This window comes from Apodemus sylvaticus, chromosome 15 (assembly GCF_947179515.1).
Source record: "Apodemus sylvaticus chromosome 15, mApoSyl1.1, whole genome shotgun sequence".
Taxonomy (NCBI): domain Eukaryota; kingdom Metazoa; phylum Chordata; class Mammalia; order Rodentia; family Muridae; genus Apodemus; species Apodemus sylvaticus.
In genome coordinates this window covers 43,755,164-43,782,926 of record NC_067486.1, presented here as the reverse complement: position 1 = coordinate 43,782,926, position 27,763 = coordinate 43,755,164, and the positions used below count along the sequence as shown (strand labels likewise).

General features: G+C 44.9%; 1 protein-coding gene across 3 annotated transcripts; it reads right to left on the bottom strand.

Annotated features, from left to right (window-relative positions):
• Positions 1-27,536, bottom strand: Nfkbiz (NFKB inhibitor zeta). Of its 3 annotated transcripts, none has more exons than XM_052158104.1 (13): positions 27,149-27,536; positions 25,252-25,331; positions 7,965-8,104; positions 7,472-7,502; positions 7,232-7,335; positions 6,221-7,038; positions 5,601-5,706; positions 5,075-5,221; positions 4,820-4,883; positions 4,400-4,569; positions 3,018-3,128; positions 2,739-2,906; positions 1-1,344 (listed from the first exon to the last, which is right to left on the bottom strand). In XM_052158104.1, the coding sequence occupies exons 3-13, from the start codon at positions 8,091-8,093 to the stop codon at positions 1,291-1,293; spliced, it is 1,902 nt and encodes a 633-aa protein (XP_052014064.1). In that variant the 5' UTR covers positions 8,094-8,104; positions 25,252-25,331; positions 27,149-27,536; the 3' UTR covers positions 1-1,290. The 3 variants fall into 3 exon arrangements, with proteins under 3 accessions (XP_052014064.1, XP_052014065.1, XP_052014063.1); XM_052158105.1 differs by having other exon boundaries at positions 25,260-25,331; XM_052158103.1 differs by lacking the exons at positions 25,252-25,331; positions 27,149-27,536 and adding an exon at positions 10,075-10,471.
• Positions 27,537-27,763: the final 227 nt, after the last annotated feature.

Sequence of the window (27,763 nt, the reverse complement as noted above, 5' to 3'; positions counted from 1 at the left end):
TAAGACAACATGAGTTTATTAATATTCATTTAAAACTAAGCATGAGTTTTGTCAGTGTGTGGCTTGGGCTCATTCCACTTTAGACACACCAATCGACTGTATTTAGCTTGTCCACAAAATACACTGACTTAAACAACATGATCAATCCAATGCAAAGGGCATATTTAAAAAAGAACATGAGTACTTAGCTACAAAAAGTAAATTAGTCTATTAAAAGGCATCATTTTTAATGGGTCATATTTGTCACAAGGAAACAGTGCATAATCAAAGCTAAATCTATTCTCTCCAGGCATATCAAATCTAAGCAAAATAATGTTAAGAGAATTAACATTACACTAAAAAGTAAAACATCTTTATGGGTAGCATAAACATCACAGCACATTATTACTATTTGACAACAGAAAACGAAAAACTATGCTTCAATGTTGAAATTTTATAACTTCTATTAAGGAGAAACAGAAACTTCGACAACGTATGTAAATCACATAAATCTAAAAGGTGATTCATAAAACAGTCTCTTCAAGAATATGCAAATACCTACAAATGTGTCTGTTTCCAATGCAAGAGACGCCCATTTGCAACCATAGCAACTTTGGGAACCATTTCCCCCATTTGCTTTATCTGTGAAAGCTATAGTTGGAAGATTACACAATAAATGTTGCTTTGAGGGTGCATAATCTTTCAAGTGGAAACAATTCACTAGCCCTTTTCTACTTTATTGATTTACACATTTCAAATGTCCGTGGTTAACAAATATGTACAACATTTTAAAAGGTAAAAATAACAATTATATACAGTTTCAAAGATCACATCCTAGTGAGAGCATTAACCACCAGGTCCTGCATCACACCAAAGAAGCATCGATGGCACATCCAAACTTTGTCCCCTTTCAAATGCTTTCGTTTTTCCATCTCATGTTTCAAGCTCACCTAATTTGAATCTGGCAATCTCCAATGAGCAATGCTTTATGCCACAAATCAAGTCTTTTCCCATGAGTCCTTTTCCTACCCAAAAACTACTGTTTATTGAAGGCAATTTTACCATTCAAGATCAAATTCAGATATATAGATCCCAGATACCTGGGTATGAAATACGCAAATCTGCCAAGAAAATTAGATATCTGTCTTCTTTTCTTTTAATATAATCCACTATATAATAGTGAACTAAATGGGTTTGTTTCATAGAAACAACTTACATTTGCCAATACAGGGCAAATGGTCTATGTACAGATACATCAGGACTGCCTAACTGACAGTGAGTGTCGCTGAACCAGGCTCCACACCGGTGGGGCTAGTATGGTGGTGCTCGCTGCTGAATGGACTTCCCCTTCAGGATACGTCGGATCTGGAAAAGAGATGAATCGTGAGGCGTAGTTGCAATGCTCAAAGTGGCATACGTCTTCCAGATTTTCACTCCCCTCATTAACCCGCTACAGCACCCCTAACTTGTAAGCACAGCTGAGTCAACTCGACAGCCCCAAGAGTTCTAAGATTACAACTTTTACAGCCTATTTCGAGTTTCTTGTAATGACTGTTGAGTGCCAGTGCCATTGAAACTGAAAACCAGCAACAGAAATAGGTCTGTATTCCTCTGCCTATCTCTACCACTGGCACTGGTGAGAAGACCTACGTGTGACAGGCTCTGTGGCAGAGAGGTCAATCGCACTCATCATGAAGCCAGCCTCCAGTTAACAAGACTGCAAAGTCCCCGTTACACGCACTCAGTACATCTCAATGACTTCCAGGTCAAAGCGGTGGCCAGGATACCCACATGTTAAAGTAACTGTGTATAACTCTGTGGGTGTCAGGAAAGCCCCCTCACGTATCTAGAGGGACTGACTTTTGTATTCCAATTGGACACATTGTGACATCTCCCTGTCAGCCCACAAGAGATTCGATGCAATTAGAGGAAAAGATTTCAGTGGCTGCTGAGAGGTGCTATAAGAAAATCTGTCCTACGGCCACAGCCTACCAGGGAAGGAAAAGAGATGCCCCTTTCCGTGAACGGCAGCACGGCAGAGCCTTCAGGGACGAACCTCACACGCCAGTAATGCCTCAGAGCACTGAGCACGGAACAACATACCAAGATGAAGCAGCGACCACTGGGCCTGAGTCTGCCCTTCACTAGCTAATCATGCTGCCTGTCCCTTCTAAATACCAATTCTTCTCTCAGCTAAACCCGACTAAATAGTTTTCCTAACTTTTGAATGATATATGTGAAAAGCGCCACAAACTAAAAGCTCCACGGGCAAGTTACTAGACCACTTTGGTTCTGATGACAGCTTGGAATCAAAGAAAAAGCTAACCTGTGTAAATTAGCATATGACTAATAGTGTATTATAATTGTCTATCCAACGCTACCAATGGCCCCGATTCCCTCTGGAAAATGATGTCTACCAAAAAGAATTGTCTTAAACGATTAAGTTCTTATGAAGAAAAGCTTACTCATGTGGAACTGCTCAAGCCCCAATGAAGAAATATAACCACACTTAATAAGAAGAGGATAATTTTAACACATTGTAGGTTCTTTTCCATCTCTTACGGAGGATCAGTTAGTAGACAGAACTATAGACTCTGATCTTCGCCGTGTCTGAACCACTTCCAGCATTCACACTGGCGAGCCTGAGCCTACCTGCAGAGCGTCAGCTGGCCTAGGCCCTGCACGATCTCCTCCCTCTTTATCTTACCGCTGGAAGGGCCTAAAGGCATCCACTCCCTCCTCCCTCCCGCGGCCCTCACCTGTTCTCCCACAGGGCCATCAGGGACCAAATGCACCGGCTGTTCATTCTCCAAGTTCCGAGTGCTGGGGTCGGCTCCCTTCCTCATCAACAGCCGGACTGCGTCCAGCTGTGTCACCCGATACTGCAGGCTGGCAGCCACGTGGAGGGCGGTGTTCCCATTGTACGCCTGAAGACAAAAGCAAGAGATGGCGCAGGTGTCAGGAAGAGGGAAATTCCTGGAAAGGAGCTCGGAGCTCAGAGCCGTGGAGAGCGAGGGGGGAAGGGCTTTGAAAATTACCTTCGCATTCACGAAAGACAGGCAACTGGGCAACTCCAAAAAGAGGCGGATGAGTTCCAGGTTTGCCTCTTCTGCTGCCAAGTGCAGGGCGGTGCGGCCACTCTTCCGATCCTTGGGAAGGCGAGAAAGGCAAGGACTCAAAATCCAGGGGCCACGCCTCAGAGCAGCAGCCCTCAGCCTTCCTAACGCTGCGACCCTTTAATACAGTTCCTCACGGTGTGCTGGCTACCCCCCCTTCCAAAAGTTATTTTCGTTGCTATTTCATAACTGCAATTTTGCTACTCTTATGAATCATAACGCAATATCTGTTATGTGGGATATCTGATACGGAACCCCTGAGACAGTGTGGTTTGACACTCCCCCCACCCCCAAAAGGGGTCGTGACCTACAGGTTGAGAACAGCTGCTTTAGACACTATGCTCTGGCCCTTTCTCAAATGTCCAAAGCAGCTTTAGAGATGCCTTCAGGCGCTTCTTTCTCCATAGACGCCCTAAAGCACAGGTTGCAGGGCCTCTCCTATTCCCCTTGTATTCCCAACTAATTTTCCTACTTGATTCTTGTCACATTCTACTCATACACAGAGCAGCCGTCAAAAAAATGTAGAAATATAAAGTGGTACTTTCTTATATCAAAGTCCACTGATGATGCATTATGTTTCCAGACTTGGCAGCCACCGTATATAGCTATATCGGGAGAGGACTGGGCTCTTCGGGGACCCGCGTGGGCATCTGAATCCCCAACGTATTTAACACGATGTTTCAGGACACAGAAGATAATCAATAAATAATCCCCAGATTTAAAAAGAGTATTTCCCAGGTTAACAGGGGGCCAGAGTAATGGCTCAGGGGGAAAGGTGCATGCTACCAATCTTAAACAGCTGAGCTGAGGGCCAGGACTCTGAGTGAAGGAGAAAACCAACTCCTGCAGGCTATCTTCTGACCTCCACGTGGGCCCACACACATGCACCCAGAAAACATTTAAAAATCTAATTATAAAAATACTTTTAAAAAAATCAAAATTTAAAAAGTCAAATTCCAGAACCCACAAAGAGATAAAATCATTCCAAAAAGCACCGTCATGAAAACAGAAGCCAAAGTAACATTGATTTCCAGCTTCTTTTAAACAAAGATTAACTGACCTCATAGTTAAAGGATTTTGTGTGTTTGGATAACCCACAGATTAAAAAGAAATCAAGAAAGCGGACGGAATCATCTTTTCAAAGGTAAGCTACTGAACTACATATATAAAGCCCCTCACTCCACCAACTGAAAAACCAGGGGGGAGGAGTTAATCTGCACTTGCAAGCCAGGCCTCTGCCACGCCCACTTTTCTCCATGCCACGCCCACTTCTCTCCCCATCCAATCCCTAACTGTGAAGTTACCTTTGCCTCCACTGAGGCTCCCATCTGAATCAGACACTTAATGGTGTCTACCAGGCTCTTGTTCCTTAGTAAGAGATCCTGCATTTCAGGCGAATGAGGCTGCTGATTCCTCTGCAGTTCGTGCACCACCGCATTGTGAGCCACAACCGCACAATGGAGGGGAGTCAGGCCTAGGAAAAAGAGCACAACGGAAGTCAGGCGCCTGGTCAAGCTTTTTAGATCCTTAGGATGGTTCCTCGTTGCACTTGGAACGTCTCCATAAAACCTAGTAAAATAATCCACATATACCTAGGCGGTTTAAACGCCAGTCTTACCTGTAAAACTAGCTTTATTTACTTTCTGTCTTAGTAGGACATTTATAGAATTCATGCACCCCACTTTCCATGTGGTTCTCTAACCAATAAAATATCAGCTGCTTACCATCGTAGTTCGTTGCCTCAAGATCCACAAACTGATTGCTCCTCACTGCTCCCTTCTGGATGGCCTGCAAAGTTTTAAAATACGCGCCTGTTATCCTCAGGTGAGGCAGACAAACAGTCCTCTACTACTGGGCTAAGAAATAAATGAATCGACTACAAAGCATTATTTTAACAAGCAGTCTACGTGAAACGTCTCATACCCAAGCCCCCAGGTCTTTGGCGCTTTGTTAGTGGCAGCCTAGTTCTGGCCTCTTACCTGGAGCACTTGGGCGTGGCCCTTCTCCGCGCAGACGTGCAGAGGTGTCCTTCCCCAGCAGTCAGTGGTGTTCACCTGGGCACCCAGGTTCACCAGATCTTGCACAATGAGGTGCTGATTGGCGGCTACAGCCACCTGAAAGGCACTCTGTGGACATATTGAAGAGAAGATTTAAAAAAAAAAAAAAAACCTACAGCACTCACTATCATAACAAGGAATATGAAACTAAACTGTGGCCAAGAGGAATGTCTACAGAAAAGAAAATAAACCCGGTTAATAAGCAACCAAACGCAGCAAGACAAGGAAACTAAAATAAGCTTAGGGTGCGGCTTAATTATACGCAATCTTTGGCCAAACAACTACAAAGTTAACATTAATAACCTCAAGGTTAATGGTGGCAAAAAGTCAATATTTCAAAGTTAATATTAACTGAAGTCTCTGGATTTGAGGCTCTTAAACACTGTGCGCCAGAGGCTGACTACTGCTCACTCCAGCACAGCCCATCTTAGCCGAGGCACCACCTCACCTGCCCGTTGTGTTCCTTAACGTCCAGCATGTGAAGGGCATTCATCTTTCTCGCAAGAACATAGGAGAGCGCTCGTCTCCCTTGGGCGACAGCGATATGGAGAAACCTGGCGAAGAGGCAAGGGAAAGAGAGGAATTGTTTCTGACTTCATTAGGTTGATCAGAGCAAAATTCTCCTTATTTCCAAAATACTGAAACAGAGTATGATTAAGAATGCTGAATAAGGCTGAGCATTTAAAACCTATTTTTCTAATACTGATAAAAACTCTATGACTGAAAACATTATTGTTTTACATGTCAAGAAATAGAAGTGTGGAGATTTTAAGTAACTTGCCGAAAGCTATAAAGACATTAATTAGTACTGAACAGGATCTACCCTACTGATTAACTCCACATTGATGCCTAGTCGTGATCTGTTTCTGCTCTAAATATACAATCTACATTAATCTTCAGAGCAGGCTAGTCACAGAAAGTACATATTTTTAATTTAAAACTAAAAGTGATTTCTTTCGAGGAAAAAAAAGATAAAAGGAGCATCCCTCCTTGAAATATGAATCATTATCAGCATGCCAACCAATAAGGTTCAAGTGTGAAAGGACTTGAGATAAAAAAGATACTCACGTGTCACCATCTCCATCCCTTGCGAGAAACTGTTCTTGGGAAATATTTGCCAATTTGCTTTCTTCTTGCTCTACCTGCCACTGAAAAAACGACTTCCCTAGCTGGGTGGTGGTCATCGGGCTTCCCATGATGTTCTGGAGTGACAGGGAAGCGCCTAGCGAGTGAGAACCAGTATCGTGCGCCCGGACGGCCTCGCAGGCATTGCTTGGCATCAGGCCGAAGTTCTGCAGCTGAGTCTCGGTGTGGGGTGGAACGCTGGGGGAAGCTTGAACAGCAGGAACAGCAATGTTCTCAGAGTCCCCTTGGCCAGTCAGTAGAGACACAAAACTTTGGCTCGTGCAGAACTGCGGATCTTGATTATCAAAGAGGTTGGACTCATACTTGGGAGACTGGGACATTCCGGAGTAAGGACTGAACTGCAGAGGTGGGTTGTGGGGATAATTCTGTTGATGTGGCTGTGGCGGTGGCAGCTGTGGTGGCTGCGGCTGCGGCTGCGGCATGTTCTGTGCTTGTGGCGAATACTGGTACATGGACGCCTGGTCCATCATCTGTGGAGAGCCACTGACTTGGAATGGTTGGTATTTCTGAGGCGGAGAGAAAGCCTGGCCTCCATGGAAATCCTGGCACTGGTCTCCTGGGGAGTTCTGGGAAACCACGGGGCTCATCCAGCTAACCTGGACAGTGTTTAGTGAAACTGGGTTGCACTCATTCTTGATGTTTATAATATTCTGAAGCAGAGCAGCACTGCTATCCAGCTTGGGTTCGCTGTGGCGAACATCTTCCATGCTCTCCCCAGGTGTAGGTGTTTGTGGTGATGTCTGGAAAGAGGGAAAAAGCAACTCTCATAATCACTTCCTTAAAAGAACGCCAAGAGCTAGTTAGCTAGGGGTAGACTCAGTGATCACAAGGAGCAAAAAACATTTTTTCTTTGTTTTGTTTATTTTAATAGCAACAATATCCCAGAAATTGTTGCACAGAGGAGTGTTCAGAGGAAAACAGGGAGATGCTTACCACAAAGTGAGTGGGTAACAGAGCTGGCCTTTTGCAAACCGGTCCATCGGACAGAGGATCAGGCCCCTTTCTTTTCCCCACCACAGATACTGCACTCTTCAAGTCTGTTCCCAAAGAAAGAATGTGCAATCTGTCATCATTCCAACTTGACAAATTCCATTTCTATCCCCCACGGAGTCATTTCCCTCGAAAAGGACCAGTAAGATGACGATAAAAAAAAAAATAGCTGGAGCTCTTTACCTGTCAGCTGCTCAACGTTCACACTCTGCGTCTGCAAGGGAAAGGGGCCAACTTAGTACATACACAATGGTTTCTCACTCGGTGAAGATCCGTCTCTCCAACCCTCTACCCTACACCGTAAGCCTCTGGGAAAATAAATCCTGACAAAGTAGCTACCTCCACTCTTCCTCCCCCAATCCCCTTTCTCTGTTTTCACTTCTAGCCTAATTCAATCCTGGTGAGGATGAAATCAGTAAAGCCATCTGATTCATTCCTCTCTAATCAAAAAGTTCTCTTCCCCTCCACCTCAAACTGCTTTCTTTTGTTGGCTCATTAAATTTCTCATACACCCCTGGCCCGGAGCCGAGGGCAAGGCGACCACAGCACGCACACACACAGATAGCTATCTCCTGTCCTAGGCACTTGGTCATCTATGAAAAACTACGAGTGACTTAGTGGACCTAGGTTAGCAGACAACGCCCACCCACTCAGAACAAAGAACAGATGCCCCCACCTTGAACTCATCCGCGGCTTGGCCGGAAGTCTTCTGTTTGTTACTTCGGATGTGCAGTAGGAGCTCCTTCACCGAGTTCTTCACTCGCACGCCTTGAAAGGGTCCTCTCTGCTGCCTGCCAATCCCCATATGGGGCTCAACTGTTCAGAAGGAAAGGACGAAAGTCTCAATTACGTCTCTTCACGGACACGAATCCCAACAGCCCCCAAAGACTGCAGCCTGCCGGATAAAGCCCTCGAGCAGCAGACTGCAAAGCCTCTGGTCAATGGATTCCCACTATCAGCACCCGGTATTTCTCAGGGCTCTCCACTGGCAGATCTTCCAACCAGGCACCCTAAGGAATTACAGTGCTCCCTAATGTGGCCTAGGATCCTTGGGGGCCAACAAACAGAGAAACTCTGTCTCTCAGTACTATTTACTCATGAAATAGGATCAGAGGTTTTGCCAAGGTTGTAGACTTACATATATAATTATTCTTGACTTTGAGAAATCCTTGGAGCAGAGTATAAATGAGGCATTTGTAGTTTTAAAAACAAAGTCTTTTATGTTCATATAGAAATTATAAAGTACCTTTATGCCACTCACCTAACAAGGAACAAACTTCCTCTAAAGATCTCAAGGCACCAAAGCCGAACAATTAAAAAGCCAGCAATAGGGACTTGAGATTTCTTAGTATTTCCTTCATTAATTTGTGCCAAGAAAGCTGCTTAAATTCACTTAGCAGATTTCCACAGACACACACAGGATTTCCCCCTCGCTTACGTACATGGGCGTTCTAAGTAAAAAGGAAACAGGCGTGTTCACCTTAAAACTTCAGGAGGCAGTTTAGAATGTACTATGAGTACAGTATTCCACTCCTGGACACAACTATGTAACAAGCTTTTGTACATGAATTGAACATATTTGGAAGATCAACAGGACAACAAATGGAGAACATTTGGCTATCTATGCCACAAGTGTGACACAAGAGACAGTAATGGGGACAAATAAAATGATCAAATAGCCTTTCAATTTATGTTCAGGAATTTCCACAAACACCCAAAACGACCAGAATCTAACAGCACTCCTCTGGAGTGACAAGAGTTAAAACTTCCACGCTCACGTCACAGGGAGCAGAAAACGCAGTTTCAGGAATCCCCCACAGCGGTGTGTGTGGTAAACCAAGAACTCGAAACAATCAGTTCAGCCAGATGTCATAGGCCAATAGGCCTATGGACTTCAGAAAGTGCTGTCTCGGCTCGCACACCTCACTATCCAGCAGTAGGGAACAGCAGGGAACAAAAATTATTTTTTTTTAAAATAATTGCGATGAGAAGCTCCAACAACTGAGATAATTTAGGGGATGTTTAAATCTACCCACAACTGCATCCTGTTTCCCCCCAAATTATGCAACTCTGTTCGTGAAGAAAGGAAACCATGCAATCCGCAGCTAAAGAAAGGTCCTGGCTAGATGTAACTTTTCCATTCTCAAGCACATAGAGAAAACAAGAGGGCAGAATTCTGAACAGGCCTCTGAAACGGCAACATCGTAAACTAAGACCAGAACACTAAATCACTTTTCTGAACCCGGCCTTCCTCTACAGCACAATACGTGGTTTTTCTTTTATTCATCCCTACAGAAATATTAGGAACAAGGGAGGCTTTAAATCCAGTTCCCGACGCTTTATCTTCTGCCACTGCTTCTCACTTAAAGAGTTACAAGGAGGAAACTCTATTTCCACCAGCCCCCCCAAAGCTCATAATAGTGTAATTAGTTCTCAGAGGTTCTTGAGTTCGGGGGCGGGGGAGAAGTGAAAGGGGAAAGGGTTATTAGATAGGAGAAAAGAGATTCCGAGACTCTCAAGTTCTTTTCCCAGGAAGTCAGCGCGCTAGCCAGCAGGGTCCTCGGAGCTGGAGCCCCAGGGCGCTGGACTCCGCGGACCTCTAGTCAAGAACAACGTGCCAGAATCAGGACAAGGCATCTAGTCATTCATGACTATTCGTGTCTGCCCCGCCGCTAAGGAAGTCACAGGGGCCGCTTGACGTCTAGACAATCGGGGGGAGTCCCGCCCCATCCTCCCAGCGTGTGAACCTCGAATCTCGGAGGGGCGCGGAGTCCCGCGGTGGGTACCTTGCGGGCGCTCGGCGCGGGCGCCACCTCTCGAACGGGACTCCACGGCCCCGCAGGAAGATACGGAGGAAGTGGAGGAGAAATCGGAGGAGTCGGAGCCGGGCGAGCCGGGCGCGGAGGGCACGGCGGACAGGTAACCGGTGTCGCCGGCGCCGGGGGCGGAAGGAGGCGAGGCGCCGTAGAAGTAAGCCAGGTTGAGCGGACTGGTCATGAGGCCGCAGTCGCCGGCCGCGTCCAGCAGCCCCTCTCCGCCGCGGCTGTCGTCCAGCAGCTTGTCCACGATCATGCTCCCAGGCTAGGCGCTCGGAGTCCCCTGACACCTGCGCCACCGGCTGGCTACGCGGTTGGCTGCGGCAGAGCGACTAGTACGTGCGCGCCCGGAGGCGCCCGGGCTTTTTAGTGAGCCAGCCTCCCCACCTCCGCGCCCCGCCCGGCCATTGGCGGCGCCTGGGCTGCCTCCCGCCCCGCCTCCGGATGCGTCGAGTTTCCAGTAAAATGCCCGGGATGAGGCAATGTGCCCTCCGCCCTCGCCCCGCCCCGCCCGGGCCGACCGGTTGTTTTCCGGCGGCTCACCTGGAAACCCCGGCTAGCACCCGCGCCCCCAACCCTCGCTCGTGCTAGCTCCCAGCCTCCCCGGCTGGCCTGCGCTTGGTGCACCGCGTCCCCAGTTACCCGGGGTCCGCGACAAGCCGCCCGGGTAGGGGTTGCGATCCCCGGGGGCCAGCGGGAGCCCCGGGCTATTGCGAGAACGGATCCGCCCAGTTCGGGGGGGGGGGGGAGGGAAACCAGACCTGTGCGTGCAGAGTTCAGTCTCCTCCCGTGCCTCCCATCCCTTAACCCGCCTCCAAACCTGAAAGCGGTTGCCCGAGGACTTTCAGGCCTGGACTCAATTTCAGAGCGCTTGCAGTTTTTCTAACTTCATATCTGGGCCATAAGTAACCATTTTTTTAGGTACAGTATTGGAATAAACAGCAATGACCAACCACCCTTTCGTATCCTTCAATACTAAAGTCTTCTAGCTAAATGATGAATACATGTGCATGCATGAATATATTTGTATGTTTTTTATATATTATGTAATGTTTTATTCTGCACAACTTGATCTTGTGTCTGATAAACACTGGGATTTTGATCTTGAATACTTTTTTTTAATATTTATACTATCACCGAAAATTCAACTAGCGAACCGTCAAGGGAAGTTTATTTTTAAGGGTGAGAAAGAGTGATTAAGTCTAAACTTTCAAGTAACATCTTAACCCGTAGCAGTAAGATAAATACACACACACATTAAAAGAAACTGACTATGATTAGGCATCATGAGAGGTACAAAGTTCAGTGAACAGCCTAAAAAGAGAGACGTTCTTGTGGAGAGGGGAGGTCAAACGGGGGAAGGGGGAAGTCTTCGCAAAGAATGAGGTGTTGAGATGAGCCCAAACGATGGCCCTAGAGCGTTTGCAGGAAAATCATCAGCCAAGAATTAAGGCCAGGGGTCAGGGAAGAATTCGCAGTGCCTTTTAGGACTGCCAAAGGGAAAATAGCATAAATGTAAAAGGTAACCTCAGTGGAGCAGCTTCAGGGGCCAGAGAAGATGCTAGAAGGTTGATGCTCACTCAAAGAATCTGAAGCAGGCAAAAATGAATCTGGAAACGGTTTTAGAGCCGATGAGACCGGGTGAGGGGGGCGGGGGGAGCCCTAGTGGCCAGTAAGAGTGAACTGCCACCGCCTAAGCGGAAGAAACAGTAGCAAAGGGGAAGGTAGAAATAAATAGATCGCTAAGTAAGTAAGTAAGTCGCTCGGCTAGGCGGAATCCACAGATCCAGCAGTGCTGATGGGGGTGAGCGGCAGGCAGCCCACAGCGCTACAGGGCTGGGCAGGTGTGGAGCCTGATTAAAAACACAGCTAAAATTCCTGTCAGTGACGTCTTACCTTTCACACACCTGCTTGTTTTCTGGAAATAAACAGACATGGGGACATGAGGGGATTGGATTCCCTAACTGTTAGCTGTTGGGGTCTTTCTTGTTCAGTGCTCAGGCAGCCTTGAGAACAGAAGTGTCAAGTGACGTGTAGCACTCACTCCGGCAGCTGCAGCTTCTGAAGCACAACTCCAGCTTCTGAAGGTGCAGCCTTGACACACTCCCCGCCCCATCCCCCACCCCGGAAGCTGGTCCCACTCAGCCAGATTGAAGGCGTGTCCCCTGGTTGTAGTCGGCAAGAGAGACTGCTGTGACTCCTGCAGAAGGGCAGTGCTGTGGTTGGTGTAAATGCAGCCCTTCCTTTGTCGGAAGGTCATAGGTGACTAGTACAAACACTGTTTTTCTGGCTTACCCCACTTGTGTCAAGTGGGCCAGTGGGCTGCTAGCAGTCACCCTTTGGTTCTTCCTCCCCACTGTTTCCATAGGCCTGATTAAAAGGCTCTTGAATAATGTTGTGTCCTTTTTGTGTGATTAATTTTTAAGTTAGCATACAAAACCAATGCATGCCATTGTGGCATTTTTATGCGTATCTGTCTTTATGCTCACTTCCAACTCAGCTCCTTCCCCCACTGGCTGCTCCCTGTCCCCACTAGTTAGATAATCTCCTAGCACACAGGATTTCACCCTCTGATTCCATCACCTTTTCTCTGCCCTCCGTTCAGATCTTTGTCTCCTCTCTACACACATGTGCAAACTACACACACACATGAATTGTCACAGCGATTAAAATCCTCATTTGTCTAACGTGGATCTGACGCTGTTTTAAAGATGAAAATGAGAAGACCTATAGCCTTCTAGACTCAGATGCACCGCCTGCATCTAAGGACAAGGGAAAAGATGGAAATATTATATCCTAGAGCTCTGTGACTCGTGGAAAGGAGAACTCTCTTCCAAAGTGACCTGAAGACACCCTGGCGGTACAGATGTTAATAATTTACTTTATTGTATTTCATACCACAGAACAGTTCGAACTGTTTTACGGTACCAGTAACGTCGTAACACCATTATCACATTAACACCAGTAATTCAGAGTTCTAAAAATGGAACAGAATTTTTTTAAGGGTAAATGCAATGAACTTTCTTAATACCAAAAATAGTTTAGAACAGTATTTCATATTTGAAATGGAGAGATACCCTCCATTGTCTAAGAGGGTGAGCTACTGTACTGTATTGGCAAAAGTGAGCAGGCACGAAGGCAGTACTGCTCATTGATTTTCTGAGAGAAAGGGGAGTGGACAGGGGGGAAGAACTAACAACACTGCTGCTTTCAAATGACGGGGCACCTCAGCCAACAGCAAACAGCTCTTGTGAAGAATTCCACTTCCACTGGAGAAGGGACAGCGCTACAGTCTGCTCCTGCCGCTTGGTCTCCCTCACCTGATATCAGCCCAGCATATTACACGAATGTCTACGTACAGATGCAGCTGGTGTTGAGGTATCTGAAATGCGCACTCACCTTTTTGAATTATGACTTAAGGCTAGGGGGAAAAGACCATTTGTTTCACTCACAGACGTCTTAGACAGAATCATGATTCTAAATTTTATTCATACTGATCCCTGAAATATGGAACGCGTTAATTTTCTTTGTGAAGGAAGAGACAGACATAGACGTTTGTACAGTACCTTGAGGTACAATAATGGTCTTTAAGAAGAGTGCTTTGGAGCTGGAGAGATGGCTCACGGGTTAAGAGCACTGACTGCTCTTCCAGAGGTCCTGAATTCAAATCCCCAGCAACCACATGGTGGTTGTCAGAAGAGAGCAATGGTGTACTCATATACATTAGATAAATAAATAAATCTTTAAAAAGAAAAATAGTGCTCTGAAGAAGAAGGAGAGTGCTCTGCTCACCAGGGCAAACAACAGGGCTTGCCATTCGTGCTGATCAAACACTGTCACAAAATACCAATTTCATGCGAGTGGCAAACCCGACATTCTGATTTCTTTTTAATTACAAAATAAATCTGCTCTATCAAGAAGAATAACTATCAGCCAGGCGGTGGTGGTGCACACCTGTAATCCCAGCACTCTGGGAGGCAGAGGCAGGTGGATTTATGAGTTCGAGGCCAGCCTGGTCTACAGAGTGAGTTCCAGGACAGCCAGGGCTACACAGAGAAACCCTGTCTCAAAAGAAGCAAATCCAAAAAAAAAAAAAAGAAAGAAAGAAAAGAAAAAAAGAAGAAGAACTATCAGTATTTATTGACACTGATAGAGTTTAAGGTTTCTAATGAAAACTTAGAACTTGAGGCAACCTCTGTCAGATCTCCTGAGTTGGCTAGCCTCCCAATACTTACATAAAGACATGGTGATGGGGCCGGTGTGGTATTATTCATAATCATAATTTTTAAATTATGAAATGTACATGTGTGTGTGTCATTATATCCATGATAAGGCACTAGTGAATCTACATCACTCAATTAACTATATGTTCCAGATGAACAGTGCAAGACACTAACAAAAATCAACTATGAATAAAAGAGCTATTAAAGCTCAAGCCAGGCCAGTGGATGAAAAGAATCAAAACATAAAAGTTAGCAGGGTCTAGGCATGTAGCTCAGCGGCAGGGATCTTGCCTGACATGGAAAAGGGCTTTGGGTTCAGGCCCCAAACACACTCGCACAGAGATCCTGAAAGCAGGGTGATATCTACTTGGAATACCAGTGCTGCCTGGGAGGCAGAGGCAAGGAGATTTGGAGTCCAAGATCAGCCTGGGCTATATAGTGAGATCTCGGCTAGCCTCAGCTACAATACAGCAATGTCTCAAAAAGAAAAAAAAATTGATTAGACTGACTTAAATACCAATTTATATTTTTCAAAACCTTTACATTTGAGGGCTCAATGTAAGATTTATGGGTTAAAAGTACTTGCTGTTCTTGCATATTCATGTTCTTGCATGTTCTGTCCAGATTCAGTTCCCAGAATCCACAACTCACTCACAACTCACAACTACAATGTTGTACAGGAGTCAACTCCAATTCCAAGGGATCGAACATGTTCTTTTGGACTCCAAGGGCACCAGGCATACATGGTGCACATACTACATACATGCATACACATACATACATACATACATATATACATACAGGTAAAAGTCATAAGAGTTACATACAAATAAATATTAATCAACACAAAGTTTGAAATGTCACATTCAAGTCTCCTTTTGCCAAGTTGGGGGCAGCATACCTGGTCTCACTCTGTACCCAAGGCTGCCCTGGAACTCACTCTATAGACTGAGATAAGTGTAAACTTACTACAGTGCTCGAGCCTCTCAACTGCTGGGTTTAGCAAGTGCGCCATCTTTAACTTCCTTTCCTTTCAAATACAAATAGTGTACATCTGTCAGCCAAGCCTTAGATAAAGACATGAATGCCTACGTGCCAGAATTTTAATTCTAGAACAGTTTCTAAGGATATTCTTTAATGTACAACCCTTCATTTTAGCATCTAAAACTTGAAGGTTTTGGTTGGGGGAAAGAATTTGTTGTTGTCCTTGCTTTTAAAAGAGACTCACTCTGAATTTCTACAAATAAGGAAGTAGGGTGTGCCAGATAAAAACAGCAATTATAGAAATGTTTAAGAGCCAAAAAAGAAAAAAAGAAAAAAGAAAAGAAACCAGCCTAGGTCATGTACAAAATAGGCATCACCGATGAAATAATTAAAAATGATAGCCACAAAATATAATCTACACTTTGGCATACTGATACTGTCAATGCTAGTGGCCATCACTCCTCGAAGTCCACCACACACTGAGTACAGTATTATTTGCATTCTCTCTAGTGTAAGTAAGGGCTGGAAGAATGGTCAAAGATGGAAGTGACATCAGTAAAGTCAGTGGTCAAAAGCTAAAGTGGTGGCTGATAAGATCTTGCCACCCACAGCTTATGCTGGCAGATAAAATACAAGGCATAGCTATGGGTGGGAAGAATGGAAGCCTGATATCTGAACTTTGTTATTGAAAGATATGTGGATTTCATACAGGCTTAATCACAATCAGCGGAACAATCACCTCCCTCCCCCGAGAACACTTTTGTTTACATTTTCAGTATACCATGAGTCAGAAACTGGAGACCACAGGCTCTAAGCTAAACCCAACTCTCTGTGCAAAATGCTACCTGAGAGTAGTTTTCACAATTTCTAATCATTCATTTTAAGTGCCTGTTTAAGTACCTATATCATATCCTCCAACTTCTCTCTTGGCCCTTAAAGCCTCAAATCTTTCTATTTGGCCTACTGTGGAAAAAGAAAATTCCACCCTCTGATTGAAGCAGAGGCCCTTAGAGGTTCTGAGCTATGACTGCAAACCCAATTCTAGCAATTTCCGGTGATATGACCTTGGGCAAATTCCTTCATCTCTGAGAATCACGTTCTATGCTCCTAAAAATTGAGAAAAACTAAAATTTAAACCAAATTTTAAATGTCATCTGAGATAATGTGAAATGCATATAACATACTGGACATATTCCAAAAACTGCATATTAATTCTCTTGCCATTTCTATACTGTATTATGAGCTATGAGTAAACCTATTTCTGTGTCTGTGTCTGACGCTAGAGAAGGAGGAATAGATTACACACAGGATAAAAAAGACCTGTCAGTCATAACTTGCCTCTACATAGCACACGTATGCGCACTCTCTCTCACATACACACACACACATGCACACGCATGCACCCACGCATGCAAACACTCTCACATTTGTACCATTAAACTGGTTAAGAAGGTGCCGGATGTCATTTAAAATATTCTACTGTTAAATTAATACATTAGAAAACTTAGAATGAACAATTCCTGAAGATGTGCCATTCAACCAATCAGCAATGAGTCAGCCAATCAGCAATGAGTCAGCAAATCAGCAATGACTCAGCAAATCAGCAATGACTCAGCAAATCAGCAATGACTCAGCAAATCAGCACTCCTCCCAACATTCTTCCATTCTTCCTTTTTCCGAACATCAAGTCAAACTTCAGCTCCTGAATCTCATTCTAGATTTTACAGGCCTGTGCCATGCCTGTAGGGCAACCTCTCTATCCACCTACATCAACCAATACAATATAGAGTTCCAGAGAAACACAACAAACAGAGTCTGGAGTCAGATGACCAAAAAATAAAAAATAAAAAGGTTCTGCAGAAAGAGCTAAGGATGAAAGCAAGGATTTGGTTTTTGTTTTGTTTTGTTGGGTTTTAGTTTTATATGTCCAAAGTTTTAGAATCTTTGATCAGTGCCATTTCCCCAAGTTTCCAGACCAGTATGACTCTTACCAAATGGTGTTCTGTGCCTCATATGATCTTCACAATGGTCTGGGGCTCCTGAGACAATTCCCCAGTGACTTCAATTGTTCCTCTCTCCACCAAAAAGAAATTCCCCATCTTTTGAAGCACCCTCATTTAAACCTTCATCCAACAATTCCAGGATCATTTATATAATTCAGACTGCTGAGAGAGGAGGTACGTAATAATAAGAGAATTTTAAAATAGTCTCTGATGTACTTTGCGCGGTTCCTTATGAGAGAATGGGTTGGTTTCAATGCCTAACCGACTTATAGTCCCATTCCATAGCAGCAACATTACTGAAGAACCAGGTAGGCAAGGGCGACAGGCATACTTGTTATTTGTAATTGGGGCCCCGATACCCACACGGCTGCAATACGGTAACAGTCTAAGTTCAAGGAAAGGGGAAAGAGGGCGAGCAGAAACCCAAAACTGGACAAATAACAACAAAAAATGTAGATGCAAACAGATAATCTAGAAATAACCAGAAAGGCCTGATTTTTTAGACAGAGATACTTGTAGTTTCTTAGAAGGAAACGTAGTCACCAAGGAGGACACCAGTGACCTTAGTCAGGGGAAAGCACGAATTGGGGAAATGCAAACAGAACCAAGACCAATGCTTCAGGATGAGTCTTTTTGATTTGTGCCAGTGTTCATTTATCAGACGACATTTGTTAAAGAAAAAAAAAAAACCTTCTGCAGGAAACAAAAAGGCAATATCTGGACTACAACCAACTTAAACCAACCTAAATTCTATCAGTCACAGAATCGCATGCATTTATCGATTCGTTCAGTCAGTGCTTAAGGAGAGCAGGTATAGCAGTCTGGACACTCCCGGGTGGTGTGCTGGGCAGTGCTGGACAATAACCTTGTGGTGCTTACATTCACGGCAGGGACAGATAACAATCAAACTGCTACAAAATGAAGGGCAAGTGGTCTGATGTGCCAGGCCTCAGGGAAGGGAAAGAACGACAGAAGCACTGTTGCAGACGAATGGGGAAGCCGTCCTACTGCCTTCCACACAGAGCAAATGACACCTGAGACTTCTGCTTTGGGTTGGGCTTTTTGTGGTTTGTTCAGTTTTTGTTTCATCTGAAGCAGAAACTCACTCTTTAGACCAGCCTGGCCTTGAACTCATAGAGATTCCCCAGCCTCTCCTGGGATTAAAAGTGCACGCCAGATCTGCAATTTCTTTCTTTCTTTTTTTTTTTTTTAATCTTACTCTTCCTGAACTTTAAATATCACCCACAAGCTCAGCTCTGACCCTGAGTCAAGCCTCCAGGTGCTAGGGCTGGCTGTACCTCTAAATTCTCATCCCATGCTGCCACAAGTGTGACTGACAGGTCTGAGACCTAACCTATGGGAGACGGCTCAGGCGGTATAGACATGAAGAACTTAGTTCAATCCCTAGAACATATGTAAGGAATACCAAGTGCGAGAGCACACATATGTGTACACACATACACACATGCATGTGCAGACAACACACAGAGAGACACAAAGATGGACAGCACCTAAGGTAGGATACCCAAGCTTCTCCTCAAGCTTCCGTATGTACACACATGCACACCTCACACATATGTGTGTGCGCACACACAAATATGTACATATAGACATACAAAAGAAAGAGAGAAAGGAAAGAAGGAAGGAAGGAAGGAAAGAAGGAAGGAAGGAAAGAAGGAAGGAAGGAAAGAAGGGAGGAAGGAAGGAAGGAAGGAAGGGAGGAAGGAAGGAAGGGGAAGGAAGGAAGGAAGGAAGGGAGGAAGGAAGGAAGGGGAAGGAAGGAAGGAAGGGAAAGGAAGGAAGGAAGGAAGGAAGGAAGGAAGGAAGGAAGGAAGGATGGAAGGAAGGAAGGATGGAAGGGAGGGAGGAAGGGAGGAAGGAAGGGAGATGACCCAACTCATTATTCCCTCTTTACACCAATATACTCACCAAATGACTCTCTTCACAACCTATGGAGATATTTTGGTTTGCTGAGAGCACTTTTTGTTGCAAGTACAAAACCCTGAGTGCAAATCCATAGCACTCACTTAAAACGTCAGGTCCAGTTGATTCCTGCAGCCCTGGCATTGGGAGGTGAAGACAGGCTCATGCTGAGAGCTGTCAATAGCCAGCCTAACAGAAATGGCAAGTTCTGACTCACTGAGAAACCCTGACTCAAGGCTGAGCAGCAGACATCAAAAGGAGGAGGACACCTGAAGTCCTGCTCTGGCCTCTGCATGTGCACGCATGAACCTGCACATCCAAATGCATTCGCCCTTCACACCCCACCTTTGCAGAAATTTCTAAACAACTTAATGATGTGATGCTGTCTCTCCTTCATGTCACTATAAGAAAGTTCTAATAGCGCTTTCTCCCAAGTGGTCCCTCCCCACCCCTTTGTACTCTCTCATCTGGAGGACTAAGGACATGGCTCAGAGGGTAAAAGGGCACTTACTGTCAACCCTGAAGACACGAATTCAATCTCAGGACCCACATGTAAAAGGAAAGAACAGACCCTCAAAAGTTGTCTTCTGATCTTTACACATCCAGCAGAGCACACACATGCCCACCCTCTCACATATACATACATGCACAATACAGAAATAAATAAATGTAACTTTTTAAAATATAATTAATAATAATAATAACAACAATAATAATACTAACCAGAGAGGATGTGGAGGTGGGTTAGTGATTAAACTGATTCGTATGCAAACATAAGGTGCTGAGTTCAAGTCCCCAGCACACATGTAAAATGTAAGTACATGGCCTACAAGTCTATTCTCCCAGCATAGGAGGCGAAGACTCCTGAGGGCTCTCTGACTAGCCAGTCTAGCTGAACTGCTGTGCTCCAGGTTAAGTGAGTAACCCCTACTGCACCATCACTATATAAGGTGGAGAAGTGGTTGATGAAGAAGGCATCTGTTCTCACAAACAAATGACTAGACAGCAAAACTAGATAGAAGTTTTGGAAGGCAGTTCTCCTGCTCAGCTGCTGGGCCCAATGACAGACTCTAGATCAAATCACTTCCTAAGCCTAATTCCTCTAAAGCGTGGGTCTACCAAATCTGCTATCAATTCTGTTCCAGTCTGAACCGCCTCCCCATCACCAGAGAATGCCTCCGTTGATGTCCCACACTCTGGGACTTCAAAATGAGACTGGATTTGGAGACAGGCCTTTGCAGAGGTAAGATAAAGTGAGGTCAAAAGGAGCCCTATCCCAATTCATTTAAAGGGTGTCTTTAAAGGCACCAGTGATGTGCACAAAGCAAAGGCCCTGTGCAGGGGCCCTGTGCACGCACATGGAAAAGGATACAAGTGCAGGTTGAGCCAAGAAGCCTCAGGACCAGTCAAACGTGCTGGCCCTAACCCTGGACTTCCTGTTTCCAGAACAGTGTGCTAAGAACCTATGGGGTTTGCTTTTGGTTGGTTGGTTGGTTGGTTGGTTGGTTGGTTGGTTGGTTGGTTGGGGTTTTTTGTTGTTATTGTTTTTTTTTATTGGTGTGTGTGTGTGTGTGTGTGTGTGTGTGTGTACATGTATGAGTGCACCTATATATGCAGGTATGAGTGGAGGCCAAAGTATCAGTCTTGAGTGTCATATCTCAGGCACCATACACCCGAGTTTATGTTGTGTTGCATTGTGTTGTGTAGTGTTGTGTTGTATTGCATTGTGTTGTGCTGTATTGTGAAAGGCTCCCTCTTTGGCCTAGAGCTCACAGAGTGGGCTAGACTGGCTGACCTGCGAACGCATGGACCACTACCCCTGCCTCATCCTTATAGGATTACAATCACGACCACCATGCCCAGCATTTTTTTTTTTTAAGGATGGATTCTGGCTATCAAACTCGGGTCTGCATTGCTATGTAACAGCAAGCATTTTACCAACTGACCTTCTCTGGAACACTAAATTTCTGTTGGTTTGAATAGCTACGTCAGAAAATTGCTTCACTGTAACAACAGCTCTGGCAACTAATCTCCAATTCCAGTATATTTATATCCTCATGATACACGTTAGACAACAGCACATTGATTCTTGCTTCAAGCTTTTATTCAAGCTCTTGCCTGTAATATTTTTTAATCTTTGTTTGAAATCACTGGGCCTTCAAGTAAAGCAGACTTTGGTCCAAATCCCATCCAATCACTTAACAACCAGCCACTATTACTTGTGCACTCAGGACTACTTTTCTCGTCTTTAAAATGGGTATTTAAGGATTTTTGGTCCATGTATAGGTTAAATGAGGTAGCATATATGATATGCTTAGCACACCGATGACGGTAGCCATCATTATTATTATTTTTCAAATATGTATTTAAGACTTGATAGTTAAATATTCTGATGCCTTTGGCTCACCAACCTAGCTTGAAGAAAACCTAAGAAAAGAGGACAATGTTGAAGTCAGGTTCAGAGCTCCTTCCCACGGGGCTTCAGCTCTGTGAAAATGGCGGAAAGTTGCTGGGATAAGCCGTGGGGAGCCAGTCAGGATTTCAGAGCAAGGTGAGAACACCAGTAGCAGCAGCTGTGCGCATGTAGGTAAGTGGGACACTGTCACAGGAACTGGCGTGGTACCCACAGAACTGGAAAGAGGATGCTCTTCAGGAAAATGAATCAGAAGTGCAATCCATAGGGTTGACCATGGACTGAAAAGCACAGAAGGGACAGAGTCAGGCTACGGCAAGGCTGACAGCGAAGGGTACATCACAGACAGAAGCGAGGAAGCCGGGGAGCCTGTACTTCCGGTTCTGCCCCGCCTGCATCTCACCTCTTCCCTGCAATGGATCAGAGCAGTCACTGTCCCACCAATTTCAAGAAAGCATCTCACAGTCAGCTCACATGGCCAACACAGGAACCTTTACCAATAGGCTACTAACATTTTTAAAGAGAGGCTGAACCCATAGCTGGACCAGTCGATTGGATAGGACCATACCTTAGAGGATGTGAAATCAGATTTTGGAATTGGTTTTATCTGGATTGTGTCAGTGGGACCAGCAGATGAGCAGAAATATTTTCTAAAACTTTCAGTTAATTTTTTCTTTGTTTAATCATTTATTTAAAATGTGGAGGGGGTGTCTTCTTCAATCACTTCACCTTATATACACAAATTTTGGGCTACCATAAACTTTGGAGCTTAGACAAACAGATGCAGTATAATGGAAGTGGCCCATGAATGCTGCCACCACGTGGTACCTCCTGGGTCACAAGCCAGAAAAACAAAACTGGTTTCCTTGGTTGTTCAAGAGTTCTCAAACTTTGGCGCAGGATGACAAGCAGCTCCGAAGGCCCTGGTCCACGCGCCTCCGCGATCACGTTTGATCTGACGTGGCACTAGCGACTTCGAGGGTCAGTTCAGCAGCCTGACCCAGAAAACTGGATTTTCAGACTCCTCCGGCCCTGTCTCCCTCCCATCTCATACTGAACCCACCTTCTTTCCCTTAGCAGAGGTCCAAAGCAAAAGGCTGTTACAGCTTCCCAAAGAACTTGCCCTGGTCAGCTACTCCAACTAGAAGATGGGCCATTTTCACTGCTTCACCCATTATGGAGTATTTGTGAAAGAAAAACTCGTGACCATCTCTGTGTTATGAATGTGGAGGTGGGGAAATGGGGCATAAAGAAAGGAGGTGGGGTGAAGTCAGAGACACCCAATTCCCACCCTCTGGGTTCTCTCCATTCACCTGCAGACACACAGGCTTAGCCTCTGTATCCATGAATTGCCCTGTAGCTCTGGTCCCTTTAAATCTCTGGGAGACCTCCCAGGATTTCTTTTGAATTTGGCATTCCGGTGGCAAGCAGACCCAATGTTTTAAAGGATCTAGTGTATGTGGAGTCCAGCACGTTACCCTAGTGGTTTTCCTCGGTGCGGTTTCCAGCCGTCCGCTTGGTTCTAAAGTGGGAGTAGACTTTAAGGAAGGCTTTTTGTTTCAATCAGTGTCGTGCTGAATGCAGAACCACTGGGCAGAGTCTCTACTCCCAACTCAGTTATCAGTCGTTGACGTATGCTCAAGGTGCACATGACTATGTATGTATTCACAGTACTCAGCCAAACGCTGCAAAATGAGTTAAGAAGAGATAGGCAGGGCTGGCAAGACAGCTCTGTGGGCAAAGGGGCTTGCCACTAAGCCCAAAGACATCAGTTGGAGCCCCAGAACCCACATGGTAGAAGGAGAACCCCAGAGCCTACAGGGTTAGGGTGTCCTCAGACCTGCGCGTGCATGCGTGTACACACACACACACACACACACACGTATAGTTATAGGTATATATAATATATATGTACATACACATACACATACATATTGTGTGTGTGTTATAAAAAAAAAATTTAAAAGAAAAAAATGGTCATGGCAAAGGCACTTTGAAAACGAATATAACAAAGCTTCCAAAGTTATACACAGGCCCAGGAAAATGGATGAGTGGGTAAAGCACTTGCTTCAGTGAGTTCAAATCCCCAAAACTCATAGTGAAAGGGGAGAGAACTGTCCTCTGAAAGTTGCCATCACACTCAGACAATAATAATAATCATTCAAATCAGCTTCAAAAGTTATTTACAAAGTTACCACATGATCTGGCAATTTGGTTTCTGGGTACCCAGTCAGAAGTACTTAAAGCAAAGACTTAAACAGATACTTGTCAACACAGGCTCACAGCATAAAGCTCCCAACTTTGATGTCACATATAATTCTGCCATCATTCTTTAAATATTTTGAAATATTTAAAGATATACTACAAGATAGCCGGGTGGTAGCGGCGCACATCTGTAATCTCAGCACTCTGGGAGGCAGAGGCAGGCAGATTTCTGAGTTCAAGGCCAGACTGGTCTACAGAAGTGAGTTCCAGGACAGCCAGGGCTACAAAGTGAGTTCCAGGACAGCCAGGGCTATACAGAGAAACCCTGTTTCGAAAAAAACAAATCCAAAAAACAAACAAACAAAAAAGATATACTACAAGAAAACTTCTCTTGTAGAGAAAAGAACAGAAACTGTCCCTTCCTTGAGAGCAGTGCTTTTAAAATTCCTGACACTGATGGAGACAAGAGAGTACGAAGAGACAGGCAACCAGAGAACAGTTGTGACTGTCACTTGAGTGAGCACGCAGGCCATTCAGAGTGAGGCATCTTGCTGTTGTTTCTGTACTTTTGCATGCTCTATAGAGAGTTCCTAACACATTCTTTCCTAAACACGCCTCATGAACATTTAGCTCTGCAGATGTTCTGTGTGAGCACTTTCCTGTGGTCTCCTCCAAATGTGAATTATCATGGTGGTTATCAAGCAGAACTGCATCAGTTAACTATGAATAAGACTCAGCCAAGAAGTATTAGAGTCCTTTGGGAAAACCTTCCCTCTCCAACTGGCCTGGTGGCAAATCTAGGTTCTACCATTTAATTCTATCTGGGGAACTCTATGCCAACTGCTCAGTTCTACGTCTATGTCACTGTACCTCAAATGGTAATATAAGGAAAAGCTGAGCTCTTGCAAGTTCAGCTCCTAAAACAAGTGCTTATAAAGGTTAGCGTCAAGTTCAATATTTGCTCCATGAAATACTTGGGGGCCTCTCAGTTCCAAACTGAAGGAACAGAAAGTGCTTTGATCAGAAACCGCAGAAGTGAGCTCAAATGAGTTTCCTCACCCACCCACCATCCAGACATGATGCTCTCTGAGCCCGTGAAAGATTTCATAATCTTGAAACTGTCAGTCAGCTGAGGGCTGGATTTCCCTCTTAGATGTGTTCATGGCCTCCTCCAATGAAAACAATGGAAATTCAATGTATTTGTCTAAAAAAACCCAAACCACCAAAAACTTTTGATTCATAAATCATAATTATCTGCTTGTAAGTAAACTTGAAAAATTGGTTAAATTAAGAGCTTTGCAAACCTCAGAACTCTCCGAATAAAACGTCCATTTCCCATACTGACAATACCATCCAAGACAGAGGTGATGCTTAGATCCCACTCAGAAACATTCACCTGCTCACCCTCGGGACTTCAGCATCAAGCCAAGACCAAAAGGTGACGTGCAGCATGGACCTCAGGATCTTCTTGGTAAGCTGAGGGCAAGAGACCAAAGAGGGCACCAGATCAGTGTCAGCCAATAGCCAAAAGGAAACAGTCTTCAAGCGTGATTTGTGAATGGTCTCCGAACCATCAGAAAGCCTTCCCGGAGACCATGTTCCAAGGAGACTGCAGCTTTTAGGAAGGTTACTTTCTGTGTTCTGAGAACGGGATCTTTTTCAGGGCAAAGAAAAACCAGACAGGTTTGTCCCCTTTTCCTTCATAGGCCAAAAATCTCAGTATCTCTACAGCATATAGACTAACCCTGGCCTTCCCTGTATCCCAGAATGCCACCAAGTTCACAACCACAGTATGTGTTGTGCAAGCACTGACTTCCTGCAGGGATGCATCCTAGATTGACTTCTGTCCCTTCAGGGCTTGTCACCTCTACCCTGCCCAGCTGTGTCCTTAACCTGCAAAATGTTAGAGAGATGCTGGCGGGAGTAGAAAGCACATTGTATTCTCAAGCCAAATAAAAACATCTTTCCATGACATGTTGCTTAAGCTTTTAATGGGCCGTGGACATTTTTCTATTTTGTTATCCAAACAACCTATTGTCCAACAGTGCTTCTCAACCCTCCTAATGCTGTGACCCTTTAATACACTTACTTCCTCATGTCATGGTCACCCTGAGCCATAAAATTATTTTTGTTGCTACTCCATAACTGTAATTTTGTTACTGATATGAATCGTAACGTAAATATCTGATATGCAAGATATCTGATATGTGACCCCTGTGATAAGGGTCATTCAAGCCCTCCTAAGGAGATGCCACTCACAGGTTGAGAACCATTGAACTAAGAGAAACAAAAAGAACCATTTCCCACAACCAGGTACTTATTTCTTTAGATGCCAGATTCAAATGAAGAGTGTATTGCCAAGTGCTTAGAATTTACATGATAAATGCCACATCCTCCTTGGGCCAGCCCCAGTGCCTGAGACAGTCAGTGCACTAAGGTCAGCTAGAGAACCTCTAATCCAGCCCATCTAGAGACGTGTGCTTTCCCATGGCCAAGTCTCTTAACCATTTCAGATAGATTGTTAGGAACCTGTAGGTTCAGCCCAGCCATCATTAGATCGATGGTTCCCTCATTCATAAAATGGTCATTCATAAATTTCAGTTTTACAGAGGTATTGTGAGAGTTACCTAGGGTATGCTATAAACTATTTCAATCTACTCATCACATATTTTTCCATAAAGAGGCAGTTTCATAAAGCCAAGTGTGGCGGCACATGCCTTTAATCCCAGTACTCAGGAGGTAGAAGCAGGAGGATATCTGAGTTCAAAGCCAGCCTGATTGATCTACAGAGTGAGTTCCAGGACAGCCAAGGCTACACAGAAAAAGCATGTCTCAAAAAACAAATAAACAAACAAAACTGTTGTTTCATGTTTACCCTTAAGAGAAAGTATACCTTTAAACCCACCCGTCAAACCTGGGAAATTCCCACCTTCAGGTACACCACTTTCCATCACCAGCTTAAGATAAATTCATACATTAGATATACAAAGTCAACAATCTTCATCACCCATCAAATGCACCCTCCACCGGTATCCTAATTCTCCCTGGGCCTTTCAAGGCAAACAGACATGACTCAAGCTATTACCAAAATATCAAAACAATCTGCATCCCTAAAACAACAAACAAACAAACAAACCACTGTCCCACAATATTTTGCCACAAAGCAAATGTTACTACTTTATAAACAGCAGACATCTAGCTCCCAAGGAAAGAACATGGGAAAGGAACCTGTTGAGGGCAGCTTAGCTGCTTAGATACCTTTTCATACTGAATATCAAAGAATAAAAGTATACCTTTGTATTTGAAGATTCAAGTCACACAAATACGTAAAAGCAAATCAACTGTTTCCAGCTGTAAGCAGCGATAATGCCCCCAAGTACGTGAGAGCATCAGAAGACTGAAGGGTTTCCTTTTGAGGTTACATGATAAAGAACAGTTAAGCGGCCTCTTTCTCTAGAGCTCGCTGGCTGGCTGACCTCGTGGCAGGAGGAGGCCAGTCCTTGGCCCCGGCCTCCTTTATAGCGCCGGCTTTCTTCTTGCCAGGCAGAAGGGGCGGGGAAGCCCAGCAGGCCTAAAATACACCCTATGCTCATCCTCGGGTTCGATCGGGGGTGCGTGGGCACCGAGAAGGGCCGGAGGAGGCGAGGCGGGCAGCGAGGACTAAGTTTGTGGACTTTTTCCACACGCTGGAAATTCCCAGGCCAAAAAGATACCGACCCGAGTCCCGGACATTCCCCGCGAGGGCCGTCCCCAAGACCCGGACTGGAGCTGCGCGGACGACGGAGGCCCCGCAAAGCTGTTTTCAGGACTCTGGTCCCAGTGTCCTGGGAATCTAGGGGATTAGGCCTCCTCGTTAGAGTAGGTTTTCACTGTGACCTCCCAGGCGTGGAAACGGAACGGATTGGAGA

Excerpts from the sequence above, each read along its gene's own strand:
- Nfkbiz (XM_052158103.1), bottom strand. The coding sequence starts at position 10,360 with ATGATCGTGGACAAGCTGCTGGACGACAGCCGCGGCGGAGAGGGGCTG. Across the intron at positions 7,503-7,964 it reads AAGCCGCGGATGAGTTCAAG|ACGCAGAGTGTGAACGTTGA; the intron begins GTGGGGGCATCT and ends TTTCCCTTGCAG. Across the intron at positions 1,345-2,738 it reads ATGGCCCTGTGGGAGAACAG|ATCCGACGTATCCTGAAGGG; the intron begins GTGAGGGCCGCG and ends TCTCTTTTCCAG.